This window comes from Cydia pomonella, chromosome 18, assembly GCF_033807575.1.
Source record: "Cydia pomonella isolate Wapato2018A chromosome 18, ilCydPomo1, whole genome shotgun sequence".
NCBI classification, from domain to species: Eukaryota; Metazoa; Arthropoda; class Insecta; order Lepidoptera; family Tortricidae; genus Cydia; species Cydia pomonella.
The window spans coordinates 8648309-8666256 of record NC_084720.1 but is presented as its reverse complement, the minus strand read 5'-3'; the positions used below and the strand labels follow the sequence as shown (position 1 = coordinate 8666256).

The following is a 17948-nucleotide window of genomic DNA, read 5'->3' as shown; positions in this document are numbered from 1 at the left end:
TAAATGCCCTTACCAGGACTTGAACCCGGGACCATCAGCTTCGTAGGCAGGGTCACTACCCACTAGGCCAAACCGGTCGTCAAATTTGTCATTGCAAATGCCATGAATTTGCCATTGAAAATGCTTGATCCGACTTCATTTCATTTGTTGTCATTGTTGGCGTACATACACTCAGAATTAAAATGCGCCACAATGCCCATAACCTAATATCCCTGCTAAGTTAAGGTTGAAGAATTGGCACCATGCCACTTATCTACTGACCTCTAAACATGTAAATCCGTAAGGACAGCTTTATTATTACCACCGATCTACTCATATACGTCTCTATGCCTTCTGTCTGTTTGATAATTGATGGATGGGCTGTAGTTCCAATTCTAGCTTAAAGAGAGTTGAAGACTTAACATACACCTTTGAACTTCTTTGAGGTTTTTACACGGTTCTTTATATCTATTTGGCTTATTGATTTATTTATTCTGAAATATGTATGGTATTTCAAAACATTAATATAGATAGATTATCAAAATTTAAGCATTTGTTCAGTTACTGTAGGAAATACAGGGCGATTAATGAGACGTGAGCAGCACCAACCGTAGGTATATTTTTAAAACTGTAAATGTAATGCATCGCTTGCTATTGTATCTAAATGAAACAACCAAACCTTTCTTCTATTTTTTTACCTTTTGTGAATTAACGCTTTACTTCTCTACAGCCATGGTCACCCTGCAACGCCAGTTCATAAAGATAAAACCTGTATAAAAGCACTTTGATTAAGAACAAAATATAATATCACACTTGAGATCCGATTTTACAGACCCTGATGACATTAAATTTTACACTTGTCACTGACAAATCTAAGAGTATCGATATTTGACGGAAGTATTCTAATGTAGGGTGACCAGACTTATCGTAAATCATTTAAAACCTTTTTTTTAAGCAACCAAGGGTTTCATATAAATAACCAGAAGAGGTATCCTCAGCAGTGAGAGACCGTCTTAGAAAAAAACCATACATCGATATCACATTCGCCAAGTAACGGCGTTACCACAAATGTTCTGAGCGCGCAAATCGAAGTCACGATTCAATTCCAAAGTCCCTCAAGCCATTAGCCCAAATAGGTCATCAACGTACACTCGGCAGAATGTGCGCCACAACGTTATTATACTCGTACCTTCACCTAAGAGCATTCTCACACTGTCGATATCAAATGTCGCATGGAATCTTTATATTTAAATTAATTGTATAGTAAGTACTCTTGGATGGATTTCATTGTGTGGATAAAACCACAGTTGAATCATATGTAACACAGTTGTTTAGGATTCTATACCGAAAAGGTACAAAAGGAACCCTTATACCCGACGTGTATTACAAGAAAAATATAATCACACATATCTTGATAACTTTTTTGAATTATCAACATTTTCTAAACTAATTTGAAATTTAACACACGCAATTTTATCCCTTTGCGGGTGTTTACTATACTCTTAAAAAAAACTTTCATTCGAATAAAATAAAAATTATTGAAATCGGTTCACATGATAAAGAATTATTACCCTGAAAAAAAAAAACAGCATACATACAGGTCGCGCAAATTAGTCAGCCAACATGCAGATAGATGGTGCTGTATATAATTATACTTATTTATACTTCTGGTCAGAAGTGTTTCGTGATTATAGTCACATGACAAAATTGTAACCCTCGGTGCGCCAGTTAAACGAACTCGTACTTGTCCAATTTTTGATGCTAAATAATTCATCACACGAAAATACTCCATATCATTGGTGTTGACTGTACACTACATGACGAGAACTTACGTTGTTTAGGTGTTACATTTGCCAATGTACGCATTTGTTTGTTTAGGCCTGATGGAACTTTCGATTCGGTTACTTAGGGACCAAATTGGTTTATGGTACGCTCGCGTTCACGTCGCTATTATTACCATCAAACAGACTATACTATACAATTACTTCTTCAAGTCATATAATTAAAATTTACAATAAGTATATAAATTATCTTAGCGTGTTTTTTTGTAAAAAAGGAAAATACTATTTCATCTCACTTGCTCAAAAGAGATCTTATTTCATGCAGGTATACTGAAGGATAAAGGCCTTTATTGTTCCCGTGAGAGTTATGGATTGTGAAAAAAAAAAAAACAATCGTGGCTGAATGCCGAATAGGTCTGTGCCTTCGATGCTCTAACTTGTCAAGAAATGACAATATGGCGGACGAATATTTGATATGTCACCGTATTTAAGAATTATTTCGCTTAAAATTTAGGTTTTTCTTCCTAAGTGTGATGAAAAACATTGTGTGTAACTCCGGGGGTAAGAATTTTGCAAACTTGGGTCTTTCATTGCAAGTGTAGGGAATTACCCCCTCGTTACCAAAATTTCACTTACCCCCAACGTTGCACAGTGTACTATTGTACTAACATTGTATTGCAGTGGCAATCATGTGGTAGTTTTTTGGTCTTGAATTACTTACGGCTTAGAGAATACACACAGACGCCGCATTATGAAGAGCACGCGGTTGTCATACATAGTGTAACTTTACTTGTAAAGTCCTACGATTCGAGCAACGCAATCGAGTTTTAAGTTACACCATTTTATACTATAACAGCTGAGGTATACTCGTAAATCTTAATTTTTTTATATGTTTTTTTAAATTTACACGAGCACGGGTCATAACTGTGGGTGCAACTGAAATAAAGCGGTCGCGCTCCCAGTCTTAATTTGTACAGGAGCGCTTATGTGTGGTGATCTCGATTGTGGTCCCTTTAAAGGAGCAAATTATAGGTTTGTAATATGGGATATTTTTTGATGGCTTACTATGATCACGTACACGTGTTTTTATGGGAAAAATAAATTAGGTACATAGATATAGGTACCCTGTATTTAACAAAGGAAAAATTGATCTAAGTATCTATTTATTATTAAATTTATTAATTTGAATTCATTTTATCTTACTCTATTTCTTATAGGCCAATTTGTTAAAATCTGAAGACAAATGTCTATAGGACGGCACGACTTCTACTTCTATCGGTGTCATATTTTACGTTAGTCAATTCGTCTATTGTGCCGGTAAAAATAATAATTCACACATTACACTTTAAAAAAAACTATTTTTGTTTTGTTTCAGGTAAGCTTTTTCATATTCTGCAACGAGAGATACTGGTAAATACATTTTATTAATACCTAACCCTCAGCCTGCCATAGGAATGATAAATTAATGAAATAAATAGTTAAGTATTATAGAGTAGTTGCTATCAATTTTCATTGAAAATGTATTTAATTGAAACTATTGTTTTAGGTATGGTCAAGTGGGGTAAGTGGAACATTACCATGTTTATCTTTACTCTGGGGTAAAAGAAGCTGATAAACAGTGTCATTACTTCTTCTGTTTCTATCACTCTTATTCCACCTGACTTTATCTTTTTTTACAATTTGACTTAATTAACTTTAACCAAAACAAGCCAAAGCCAAGTAAATATGTACGAGTATTGTAAAAGCAAGAGGTAGTAGCTTTAGGGCCGATTTTTCAATCCCCAGTTAAACAGTCAGATAGGTTTTATTCTATAGATAGCGGCAATTTCGGTTTTTCAACAGTCAGATAGCAGTTAACTGAGGAATAAATCCGTTAACGGAGGAATAAAGTTATCTGTCCGTTCAAGAGCCAGTTAGTACCTATCGCTCTGTTAAGTTGGACGTTTTTAGGTTATGTTACAACTTTGAACTGGCTACTAGAATAAAATTTAGAATGTTAATAGAAAAATATTAACAACAATAATAGTACTAATGTGTTAAAAATTAAATATCTATTGAAAACTATATTCTTGATCTGCTTTTATTAATATATGTAGCATAAAAATATATAAAAAAATATTTAATATATATATCTATTTATTTATTATTAAAAATTCGGTAAATAAATGCACTTCCGATTTCTCAAAGTTCACGTTTTTTCATATCTCTCATTTTTCAATGAAATGATCACAAAACAACTCGGATTTAAATAATAAGTACTTACCTGGGCGACCGAGCTTTGCTCGGTTATAACTATTTATTGTAATATGGTGGTGTACAGGTGATAATCTTAACTACATTTTTTTACTAAATTAAACTTGCCTTAAAAAATTATATATAAACTTGAACATATTAAAAAAAAACAAAAGTGGACCAGACGGACACTGGCTGGCATCTCGAAATTAGCGACCATATTCTGCGTCGAAAGAAAAACGCATGAAAACTCGAAAACACGCGTTTTCCCAAACATAAGACTAATCTAGATCGATTGTATACCCCCAAAAACCCCCATATACCAAATTTCAGCGAAATCGTTAGAGCCGTTTCCGAGATCACGGAAATATGTATATATATATATATACAAGAATTGCTCATTTAAAGGTATAAGATTAAATAACACGATACTGTTGTACGTATAATACGCGGGTAATAATAGTAATGTAATGTAATGTAATAGGTTATGTTTTGTTTGGCAACAAACATCAAATGTCAACTAAGCGTTGTGTTTCTGTTTCACTCTAACATGGTGAATTCTGTATCTTTGCATCCTGCTCACACTTGTTTAAAACGAAGTTAGCTGGTTAAAACCACAGATAACTATTCTCTGGATAAAAAAGGAATGAAAAATTGAAAATCTTTAACCAACAAATAAACAGTCAGTTATTTTTATCGGTGGGATAACTATTCGGCGATTTATCTGGGAATTGAAAAATCGGCCCTAAGGCAAGTAAAACTTACCTATAGTCATACCACCCGGACCAAACTAACTTCAACCACCAACCAATTTGACCAAACAATTTCGACAAAGTGTGGAAAAGTATAATATACATCATATTAAAAAATCTATGCAGAGTTAGATTAGTCCAGCTCTACGTATCAACTTCAAACAAGTATGTCTATGTTATCGCAAACTTTAATAAATAAATAAAATTGTGGTATACCTACCACAATTAAAACTCTAATTTAAAACTTTTCTCAAATTTCTTTAAAAACATTCCTATTCTAAAAGATATACATAGTTCTTAAAGTCACTTCATTTTCCAAACCCTGAAATTTTAAAATGTGGTTTAAAAATGCAGCCGATCGTTCTCTTTGACATTTGTTATTCCAAAATCCCGCTTTCTACAAAGTTACCGTAAAAGTTTGTTCGAATTCTCAAACATTAATAAGGTTCTTTGTTGGAATTTTCAACTCCGAGCCACACTTTTCCATTTATCTTATTGTAATTCTTGAGCGCCAGGTATCCCGATTTCATTGAGTTGAGTTGACAACTCCTGATATTGAAATACGGATCCACGGCGAGGGTCTGTAAATCTGTATAGCTATTGATAATTAGAGTATTGAGTATAAATAACTACCTATTTACAACGTTTGTAAAGTCTATTATAAATTCATATACCTATATCAAGATTAGTTCTAATGCAAATTTATTTCAATAGAGTACTTGTTTTCGATAAATCATCTACTGACCACCTTTCAATAATTGGACTTATACTTAAAAAGATTCTGTTTGACACATTCCAAGTTTTTCGGAACTAAAGTTATTTGGTTTACTTGAATTGTGTGAATAAATAAATAGAATTCTTATGTTAACCATTTTAAAGCATATCAAAGCTGGGGAACATTTCGCTATTAGATATTAATCATACGATAGTAGGGATTCCCCTTGAAAATATACCTGAAATAAAACAATCATCAAACCGAGATAAACAGTTTCAATATAACTAAATATATAAGGAAATATTCGGTGCATACTCATACTCATTTATTCATAATATTCTTAAAATATTAAAATATACGATGCATAACATGCAGAACTTCATATAAATTTAATATATATTTTATTTATGTAGGTATCGAGCGTATTTCATTTTATTTTAGCTGTCTGTTAATAAATAATAAGTATACTACTACTCCACTCCATCTTTATTCTTAATTTAGTATTGAAACAATTCAATGAAGTATAATATAGTATCACTTATGTATTACATACGTTATTATCCCCTGGCCGCCCAGATATCAAAACTTGCCAAGGCAAATGCCATTTTGTGTTGTCAAAATAAAAATACAAAGTATAATGGAATGGGCGGACCTTTTATAGGTCTCTGGACCGCAAGACGCTGTTCTCCATTGGACTCTCTAAATACCTACTCGAAATTAAAGCTAGAATAGAATATACCTAGTATACCTACCTCATAATAGTAAATTGGTTTCATCCATTCAAGTACCTAAAGAATGTGCGTTGAAAAGAATTCATGTCTAAACATCAAACATTAATATCTAATTTAGATTTACCGCAGATTGAAATAAAGTAGAACTTCGAAAGTTATTTGTGCACCCTATACGCAAGTACTTTATATGGACATGACATGCTCATTAAATTGACTGACGATCAGCGCTTGCCCTAAATACTGACAGACAGATTGATAATGTGGAGCTTGATTTAGTTAAGATACAATTTAATGGAAAACGAAGGTAATTCACTTTAAATTAACATATTGAATGCTGAGATAGAATTAAAATTGCTTTATAGAGTAAGTCGCCATGAGTACAAACAGAATAAACAAGTCCTATATTTAGCGACAAACGTACTATAAATTTAATTCAAACACAACCCGATTATGAATGAAAACACTAAGGGCCGATTGCATCAGTATTACTCCATATTCGATTACGGCCACTAATTTTTTTTTATACGTAGTAGAAAAACAATCCCTATTTCTGAGGTGCGGAGGTACGTTTAATTTTTTAGATGTAACTTTAACCATTACTTATTGCTCATTTTTTTATACCACGACGGTGGCAAGCAAGCATACGACCAATTAATCATTGATGAATAGCATAAACTTATAGCAGTGCTGTGTAAAGTATTTTAACCACCACCAGCAGCTCGTAAAGGCTCTCTTTATTCTTCAAAAACTGATGAGAAAGTTGTATTTGAATATTTGATCCATAAGAGTGGTAAAGTAATTTGATGCTTTTGAGTTGTTTCCTCATATTGGCTTGCCGTATGTAGAATTGACTTTTAAGTGATGATTTCGAATCGTACATATTTAATCGTTCATCTGGATTTGATTTGTAATGTAACAGTTAGTATTTCCGTCGTGTTGATGTGGTAAAAAATGTTGTGTTTTACTCAGTAGCAAAGTTTGTTTAACCCGCTTTGCCCCCTTGTAAAACAAATATCAATATGTAACTTTTTTGCTAAAGCTTGTTCGAATATATGTATTAAATGTTGGATGTATTTTTATGACTTTATTAACTAACTCTGAGGTTTCTCCGCGAGATAAGATACATCATTATTAATAATCATTATTAAAGATACGCAAGTAATTAACTGAGCCTTTACAAGGCCTCTGTTTCTATTTCCAGTTTGCTTTTGAAATTCAAAATCACCACTTCTTAATTAAAATACTTTAATAGACTCCATTCCTTTCATAAATAAAGCCATTGGCATGTCAATCGCTATAGATATCTGTACCAGTGCCTGTGTATGGGCCGCGCCGAGTCTTGGTCAAGGCGCCTGGGCTTAGCACCTACGGTCTAATTGGAACCATGAGCTCGATGTTTCTATGTAGCGAGTATATTTTGTCAGTAGTTTCACTATCATGGAGTATTTTTTTACAATAATCTAAATTTGTACTTTTAATAAAATAACTTTAGTTATAATTAATAGGATCCCAGTGTCTTCTTTTAAGTAGGAAACTCTAAACTATATAATATACTTGTCGAATACCGAACAGGAGGTTGATTCTAATTTATCAATTTGTTATGGTTTTGACACGACCTTGACGATCCTCTTGGTACGAATTTCAGTTCATTTCGCATGCACCAATTAGTGTACGCTATCTTCAAGGTCGTCTCAAAACGGTAACAAATTGTTAAATCCGAATCGGGCTCCAGATCTTGAACAAATATGCATTTATATATTTACTTCTGTAGGATCTAGCGAAAAATTACCATATGATACTTCAAGTCTCTTTTATTTATTTATTTTATTTTTTTATTCGGGATGCTTTCCTATTGCCTAATATGCATAGGCTAATTAATAGACTTATCGACTAGATACAAATTACAAGCATCCACATAATATAATGCAATTACATAAATATGAGGGTCTCGAAATAGCCAAATATTACACTATGTATATAAACATATTCAAACTTTATTGTACAAAAAAACTTATCGTACAAGAGGCAGACTTTATGCCAAAAGGCATTCTCTTTTGGTTGAGCTGAATTTAAAAATAATTAACGAAATATTTTTTTAACTTACAGTATTTATAATACTTAAATGTTACATTTCTAAATAAACTAATGTTCTTAACTTCTAAAACATGTCTACAAACATTTTTTTGTGACAGTTACTCCATATAAAAAATACTGTCACAGCGACCATTCGACGTGACATGTATAGTTTTCTCATTTAAAAAAAAGCTTTATATTCTTTATTTTAAAGCATTCTTTTCGAAGTTTTTATTTATTTATTTATTGTTATCCTCATACGTATCTACGTCCTATGTTGTCATCATTTAAACGAGGCGCGACCGTTCGTGAATCAGGAAACTGAAGCATTGTGCGAGCTCTGGCACCCGTGACTACTCTATACCGCAGCATGCTTACAGAATAATTCTGACAGTTTATCACGAAACTCTACGCGATTAACACGCCTTTTCTAAACCGATATTGCACACACCGGTGCAAGCCAAAAATGACATTTCAGTGATAAGCATAAAGTGCAAAATGGCTTGACAGACGCTAATTTAATAAAATCGCCGTGTAGATAATAGAAGCGTGTCAAAGCGAGGCAGTGCGCGCAAATTACAGTGTCAGAGGTGGAATAATGTACGATAATGGTAACCTTAGTAAAATACACTTAGTCGATTGTAGATAATGACAGCTGTGCTCTAAGGTATTCTAATTAGGAATAATATTACCTGCGCTTCTAACGCAGTCACGAATGTCTTGACATAAAAAAGGATCGGTGTATAGATACTTCTGACTGCGTTATTAGGTTATTGCTGCCATATACAAATACCTATGCAGCCAAATCTATGAGAAGAGCATTTAATCATATATAATATTTTTATGCAAAGAAATATTGTAGAAAATTGATGTGTTCAGTTTCGAGGTTTATTTTACATTTAAGCCTTGTCAAAGCCTAAATAAGTACAAGTAATAATATTCAAGCAGAAATAAACAAATATAATTCAATAATATTCACAAATTTTTTGTGTTATTAATCAATTTTTGTCGAATATAAAAGTTATCACGGCAGGTAAATATGAATTTATACTATAGCCTAGGCAAATGCAGCGGTACCGGTAGTTTTCAAGTGCATCGAATCTGGAAATTATGGCGTACCTAGTTACCTACGCAGTATACATTACTTGAGTACAGGAGATCAATTCCAATACGTATCTTGATTGTGTTTACAATACAGTACAAATACTGTTTACAGTACATATGGTGCTACTTTCCCGCACGCGTGCGGGAATGAGCACTTTCCGTGCATATTTCGAAACTTTAAAGAGCCATATGTACTGTAAAACGTATGATACACGTACGAATTTCCTATTTTCTGCACTTGTTTCGTAAATAACTATTATTTCACACCTCAATAGAAGAAAATAATACAGAAAGAAAACAGCAACACGAGTAGACGTCAACAACGGGCCGTGTTATAGCTAAAAACCGCTCTCTTCCAGGCAATCTGTGTGAATGTTGTAAGCACTTGTTTGTTTACTTTTTTACAGATACACTTCAATGTTTTTCGGTTTACAGAAAGGGCGTCTTAATGAAGGGTGTGTTTACCCTATTTTTTACAAGTTCAATAAAATTCTTTATTCATTGTTTATTGTTAAAAAAACTTTTTAGGATTCTGTTTCGTAGACAGATAATAAAGCCACTCAACAGAATAATAAACATATTTCATTTTCAAGATTTCCATGTCTTGTTTGTTTTTAAAGAAACACATACCACGTCCCTGAATTCTATTCTTAGTAAAGGTAACATAAAAAAAAACATATTGGCTGGATCAAATTTTCCTCTGTACTAATTAACTGGTTAAAAGTTGATTGGCGGATGTTTTACTACCAAGAACGTAAAACGCAATCATTGCTATTTTAAACTATGGACTAGTTAGATCTACTTATCACATCTACTTGGTGCAAAATGGTGAGTATAGACTTAAATTTTAATTTCTTGAATAGCCAACAAAATTCCTTTTTACGCCACTGTTCGAAAATGTGGCAGTAGATGATCTAAAACCAAGCTGGAAAGTAGGCAATAGCTGTAGCACCTGAACCACCACTTCATCATGCTTTATTGTTATCATCATCTGTCATTGGTGATCATTGATTTGAGTCCCAAGATACAGGCTCAGCCTAATTTGGGGCTCACCGGCCACCTTTTGTGTATGCTAATTGTATACTTAGTTATTCAATAAATTTATTCTAATTGTTATCATCATCTGTCATTGGTGATGGTAAAAGGTCTTTATTTGGTGCAACTTTTTTCTTCAATAATAAAATTAGGTTATTTATAGGACCAATTACTTGTTAAAAAAAAAGAAATGTCAAAACCATTCAATTCACGTTTAAGGCGTTTTTACATTTGTAGCTTTTTGTGTTTTTTTTTTATAGCAAAAACGCTTCTAGGTTTTCAGTCAGTCACTGAAAAAAAAAGTAAAATAGGCGACCTCGGAAAATACTTACTGAATTGGATAGTGTAAATTATTTTTGACTAAAAAATACAATAAACATGTATCTACGCTATAAAAATGAGTTCTTCTAGTGAAGAAAATATAAATGTTCCTGGCAAAAATACATAGCTTTCTTTCAACAATTGTCCTCACGCCAATATACATATTAATTATATTAAAGTACTTATATGTAGTTATACAAATGTCTTCTTATTTCCTCGCAGTAGTCGTGAAAAGCACTATGTAATGCCTCGGTCGGAAACGCTAAAGTTGGACTTGTATTATTTGAGAGATACTCAAACTCACTCGTCCAACTTTAGGCGGTTTTCAGGCCTCTCCTACAATGTACTATTCTTCTTTATCATTGTTTAACAGGATTTCTCCGAATTTCGCTACTGCTGCACTAATTTATTGTGTCCTACATTCTAGTTAATCCTCTTTAGCCTTGTCTCCGCTAAGCGCCGCAAAAATCATAGTTTCATGTTACCCGTGCGGGTAAAATCCTTAATTTTTCCCCGGTTTGCACCGCTGGTTTCACGTTGAGCTATTTGCTCAAATAACTAAACCTGAAAATAATGCACGAACATTAAAAAAACATACTACCTGCAACGATAATACAGACAGCTCAAATTTAATTTTATACTACTTTGAGACTCTCTTTGAGACTTGTAGGTAACAAAAAAGGTGAGGAAAACATATTTTGTTATTGTTAAAGGTGTCGAAAATTTGGCCGGTGGGACGAGCAGTGATTACAGCAAAAGAAATATCAAATACGGCTGCCATCTCGGTTATAAGAGGCTATTTATAACCATGACTAGTAAGTTGTTGTGTGGATGTAGTTGTGTAGGTAAATACATTAAAGACAGCCATTGATAACTTACGGTTTAACATCATTACTCCTAACATTCAAGTTAATTAAACGGTTGGCGTTTGATTTTGATAATGTAATTAATCCAATTATCGATATACTCGTATATAGCGTTGTCACTAAATTGGCTGGTGTTGTGACACTTGTGATCATAAACCGGCATTGGATTTTCGGTCACTGGCAGAATTATTATTCGGGTTCGAGAACGGCTCCGGCGGTAAGAACTATTACTTAGCTTCTACAATTTTATTGAAAGCCTGCATTGAACAGAGGCCGTAGCCAAAATGTCAATTATTTATCGACAAACGCCAATCGAAAAGTAAAAACACAGACAGTAAAACGACAGTCAGGTGATCATTTCGATACCTTATTAAAATTTCGATTGGCATTTTCTGTAAAATGATTGTCACATTGCTTGGCCTCAGATATATCTGTATTTGATTAACGCCCGATCGCAATCCAACCCGATGTCGAGCGTGGTTATTGGAATAGGAATTGGGTCTTTAATTGGCAGTAGTCTCCTATTAATAATGTTATTCCATAGATTGAATTATTCAGTTCTTTAGCTTATTATATAAAGTAACCTAATTAATTAGCCATTTTACAGTTTTTCAATGTATTATGCATATAAGGGTATCACTTTTAATTCCTTCTCAACATTTTGAATGATTCGCAATATCATTCTTTTATTTTTAATAATCTTAAATTTTACAAGGCTGAAGAGAAGAGCACCTCAAGATCTTAATCTAAAATATATATAAGATCTTTTTTTTAAATTGATGGGCGTATCAAAGGATATCGCACCACGCACATTTCAAAAAAAAAAAACGTAATCTCCAGCTAAATGTCAAAGATAGACAGCTTGCAGGATTAAAAAAAATATCAAAAGAAAAAAAAATCTTAAAAGCTTCTTAGATCTATTACCCCGTTGTTCCCAAAATAACTTGTATAAATAAAATATCTGCTGAGGGGCTTTGTCACTTTTTATTTTATTATAAGCTGTGGGAGTGAATATGACTATCTACTTATTCTACGTGTAGAAACTTTACATTTTAAAATTATTTTAAGATTTAACAATTTATAGGGATCCACATAGACAAAATCAAATGGATGTTTTTTTATTAGCTAAATGGTTGACACGAACGAAGCAATACCATCTATTTGAGAATTGAACCTCACGCTTCTAATATTGCCCCTAAAACCAGTTCCGACTTATATCAACTAGGTCGGCATTATTGGTTATTCTTAAATCAATATTAAGTTACCATAATAATTCATACTACGTCACTAATAAGTGCGTCTCACGACAATCGTGACGTATCTACATTGTTACAAAAGTCAAGTTCGTTTGACTCCCACTATCGAGACTGCCACTGTCAAACTAGTTATGGCCCCTATTTACACGTGTTGAGGATTTAATTTAGGTTAATACTGGAAAGAAAGATGAACTACAGCAAAACGCTCATGTGAGAAGGGTATCCAATTTGCTTGTTTTATACCCCAGTTCGCTTCGCTGATTGTTATAATGGAAGCACTTAACGCTTGCGGTAATAACAAAAACATGTAAATTCAGAGACAATTAAAAAGCTGTTTTTTTACTACCCACAAATATGTGGTTACAATCAGCAGGTTATACCTACCACTAAATACTTTGTATACGTATATGCAGGTACCATTTGCTGCAGCATGTAACTAGCTGCTAGCTTTCAAGGTTGTACCGAAACCATTGACATATATCTAAGGACGGGCCTTGCGGGCACTAAAAATGGTGCTAGTTCAGTGGCAGTGGCAGTGGCAGTGCCAGTTTAGTATTGCCCGTAAGACCCGTCCTTAGATATATGTCAATGACCGAAACGAAATGTAATGCGGCCTAATGCTTCTGTCCGCTTGATCAGACGCTGTCCACGGCGGGCGGCTGGTTGCCACCCGTGACCGTCGACGTCCGAATGCTATGTTCGTAAATCCACCCTTACGCTCACCCACCACATGCGACATCCACTTGAGGCATACGAAGGTCACCAGGCGCGGGCGACCGGTATACAAACATACGGCATCCAGTGCGCCCATCCGCTTAGACGCCGTCTATTGTAGATAATAGGGATGGTTACCAAAAAAAAGATCATCAACTAAGCTTATAGGTAAAACTTAGTATAGTTTTGTATGATACTTGGCGGGAGTCCGCCGCGGACGGGGTGTGGTCAAGAAGACCGTGCACCTGCGGCGGGCAGTGTTTCAGTAGTAGCCTATGGCGACGTCACGGCCCGTTGCGGGTGGCTTTATACTTCGTTTATTTTAGCATTAGAAAGAAGGTCAGGGATACTGACGTGACTTTTTATTGCAAAACGCTTTTAAAAATAAATCACAGCTAATATGTAACAATTATATAAATAAATAAATATTATTAGGACATTATTGCACGGATTGACTAAGTCCCACAGTAAGCTCAATAAGGCTTGTGTTGAGGGTACTTAGACAACGATATATATAATATATAAATATTTATAAATACTTAAATACATAGAAAACACCCATGACTCAGGATCAAATATCCATGCTCATCACACGAATAAATGCCCTTACCAGGATTTGAACCCGGGACCATCGGCTTCATAGGCAGGGTCACTACCCACTAGGCCAGACCAGTCGTCAAGCATATATGATCATTGAAATTCCTTTATATTCATAAATAATAGTAAAAAAATTTTTTAAAGCGTTTTTCAATAAAAAGCCACGCCAAGATTGCTTACCACTTTTATAATGCTAAAAAACAAAGTATAGCACACTGTAACTAAATAAAAGAACAAATTAACATATTTTAGGCGGTGCTCTATCCTAATTCATTTTAGAAAAATAAATAGAGATGAACTATGGTAAACTAAAAACAATATTTAAAAACAAATGGCACAAGTTTACTAGCATTTAAAAATAATAGTTATTTCTTATAATTCTTTAAATCCGTGCTTTGTTAAGTAAATAATCAAACTGTTCACAGCAATCAAACATCACAGAATCAAGGTACCTAATCGCCTACCGGCAAAATGCTGCTTAATTAAAGGAGAATTATACCTTGCATGCCGTTTATTTACGTGATGCAGGATTAATCGATTTGGCTACACCTAAAACTAATGAAACTCAACATGTAGGAACCGTATTTTTTAATATTTTTTACTGTGGTTAACTTCCCCTCTAAATAGAATAGGATTATCATCATCACATAAACTAATCGGCAACTTGCAGTTATTTTTAAGTAGTTTTTTCTTTGGCCTCATACATTGCATTTTATTATCTTCTATATATATATATATAAACGTGAAAGACCTAACTGAAGAACGCACAGCCGAAAGAGCAATTCCTAGCTAAGCAACTTTTCAAATCTCGAATTTTTGAAGCTATATTTCTGTCGCGCTGCGGTGGGCGGGAGCGGGAGCTATCTAAGTGTGAGTGCGCGCACACAGACGCGAGACTCGAGTGCTCGCTCATTTCGCGCCGTTCGTTCCGTCGACATCGCCCGCGAGCCGGACGGAATTTATCCTGGTCAACGTCGGGACGCAAGTTGTTTTTGTTGTTATCACATAATATTGTTTTTCATTTTTATGTATCTATTAATTACTATATAGGTAAAAACTGCAAAAAAGAATGATGTCCCTGCTTCGGTCGTCTTCGTACAGTCAAGTGCAAAAATATGTATCGAAAGAATCGTCTCATAAATATGGTACTACGCTCTTATTACACTGGAATAAGATGCTATGGGACATATTTTTGAGTAAGATGTGTACACCCATATTTTTACACTTGACTGTACCTATCCGTTTTTGTAAGTAGGTAATATATGGTTAAACTACAATCTATTTAACTTGTAGTACGATGGGGCTAAACTTGGGCCACCTTATTGATGAACGTATCGCAATGACATTCTGGGTAAAGTATGTTGGGATAATGCCGGACAATTTTGGGACCAATTCAGAGAACTCGTGAGAAAATGTTTTTTCGAGATCTCAGCACGTGACAGATTCTTGAAGTACGGAGCGAATAACCGTAGATTCAGCCTGAATTTTGGTTATCTTCAATATAGAACGGTTTCAGTTTTGTACCTGTGTAGTGTGTAAAGATAAGACATACTTTTTTTTAGAGTAACGAGAGTTTTGCCATCAAGGGAGAACATCGGATGGTGAAAAAAAGTTGCTTCTAATGGAAAGAGAATAAGGTATCACAAAGAAATAGGTCCGGTGTCTACCCTTCTCCAATGTATATAAATTACATTACAGCCAACAATAATTACAAACTTAAAAGTTGTCAACGAAGGTTTTTTTTTTCGTATTTTTGTACTTATCCGATCTTAACCCTGAATACAAAAATTGGTAAAATTATGGCTCTCAAACTTTGATACCTATGTCATAAGGCAATTTGATAAGTAAACAATGTGCTAAGAAACCTCTTATTGTAAGGTTTACCCGAAGTAATAAAGTAAGAAAAACCACTAAAATAATAGATAGGTTTCGAAGTTTTGACAATTTAAGATCTCGTGAACTGTACAGGTTTAGTGAAAGTGTAAATGTATTGTTTATTGGAAGGAATGTACTGGAAAATATTAAGTACTTAAATAGGAGGGACAAAAATCAAAATAAAAAATAATCGTGCCCAGTCATTTTTAATAAAGGTCGCCAAAAAAATAAGAATCAAACTTAGAAATCATAAAGACTAAGTAGTTCTTTAAAAAGGTCAAGGTTTTTTTTATACTACGTCGGTGGCAAACAAGCATACGGCCCGCCTGATGGTAAGCAGTATCCGTAGCCTATGTACGCCTGCAACTCCAGAGGAGTTACATGCGCGTTGCCGACCCTAACGCCCTCCCCCCCTCGTTGAGATCACTGAGAGCCCATCGTGAAGTATGGAAAATAAGTAAATTTGCGATTTTGTTGGTATAGTTTTTCAATTATGTATATATATAGTTGATATACAATCTTTTTTTTTTATAAAATGTAAGGATCGTATGTAAAGAGTAAAGTAAATATATAGGAAAAGAGAGCCCTCTTGAAGCATTTTAAGGAAACTAATTTCGAAGCCCTATCTCTATTTTGTATCCTAAACTAGCTATGTATGTATGCGTGCACATCTACATATGCATCCGTACTACTACTAGTACTAGTAGTAGTAGTAGTAGTAGGTACTTTATTGCGAAAAATTGCTCATTTACTATCTATTTTACTCGATTTTGTTATACAATTCAACATGTATCATCATCCCTATACAATATAAATACTCTTTATTGCACACCTCACTAAAAGAAAACAATACAAAAGAAAACAGAAACATAAGCACACGTAAACAACAAGCGGTCTTATCGCTAAAAAGCGATCTCTTCCAGGCAACCTTTGGGTTGCGGAAATTAAAAAAAATTACATTGTCAGTAAGTAGGTGTACATACACATACAATATACAAACATACAAAATAGACTGCCAAAATCTCTTCCTTTTGATTTACCGTCGCGCTGGTAGTGGTACTGGATAAAAATAATGGTACGAAAGTGTGATCAAGAAAACAATAAATGTGATAATTAAGTAGGTCAGTAGGTAAATTGAAGAAAATTTAAAGTTTGACAATCACTGCTGTTTATGAAATAAGTAAAGATCGGATTGTTTCTTCCCGATGTTTACCTGGAAGGGTCAAGATCGGATAGCGGTCTACAGCAGTGCTAGGTCTGTTAACACAATTACAAAAACAAACACAGTTTCATCACAATACGCAAAATAAATTACAGGTCGAAGATCGGATAGAAGAAAGAATTCGCGAAATTTACCTTGCTCTCTGTGATTGCGCATAGCACAAGCCCGACTCCCTGAGCGACGCGGGAACACTGGCAGTCGAGGCGCAATGAAATGGCGTCTTACACAATGTTGCCAACATTAAACAATAAAGCCAAATTAGGGAGAAATGAATGTCCTACGTACCCGTATCCGGTATTTACCCAACATACCTTAATCGTTGAACCGCCGCATTTCAAAATGGCCCTTATTTTGATATCGGCTAGCCGTAATGTAATACGGCGGATTATACAATACGACTGCGATACTTATATGTATATAAATCCCCTCGTCAATGTAATTTCATTGAATTTGCTATCTAGTGGCAAACATCAATGTAGTTATCTTTTACTTGTGACGCACAAGTGTGAGCAATGTGAAATACAATATTTCTAAAAAAATGCCTTGTTTATTGTGATTATACGTAGTAAAAGAAAATGTGATTATTAAATTATAATACGAAAGGTGGTCAAATCGCAAAATGCTGTCGTTTTATTTAAAATAATGAAATAATTAGACCAGTTCCGAAAGTACCGGGAAATACCGGTTCTTTAAAA

The 17948-nt window shown here is 34.3% G+C and overlaps 1 protein-coding gene and 1 long non-coding RNA gene across 7 annotated transcripts in view; one reads left to right on the top strand and one right to left on the bottom strand.

Annotated features, from left to right (window-relative positions):
* Window positions 1-17948, bottom strand: part of LOC133527369 (uncharacterized) — a 274455-nt gene that overhangs the window by 3184 nt on the left and 253323 nt on the right. The window lies entirely within an intron of this gene.
* Window positions 1-17948, top strand: part of LOC133527359 (high affinity cAMP-specific and IBMX-insensitive 3',5'-cyclic phosphodiesterase 8) — a 311161-nt gene that overhangs the window by 129701 nt on the left and 163512 nt on the right. The window contains exon 2 of one of the 6 annotated variants that reach the window (XM_061864316.1): window positions 3307-3321. The exons of 4 other annotated variants lie outside the window; for them this stretch is intronic. In XM_061864316.1, the coding sequence (XP_061720300.1) occupies window positions 3307-3321 (15 nt within the window). Of the gene's footprint in view, window positions 1-3306; window positions 3322-8473; window positions 8875-17948 lie in introns of those variants that run through there. One more of the 6 variants, XM_061864315.1, reaches the window with a different exon arrangement.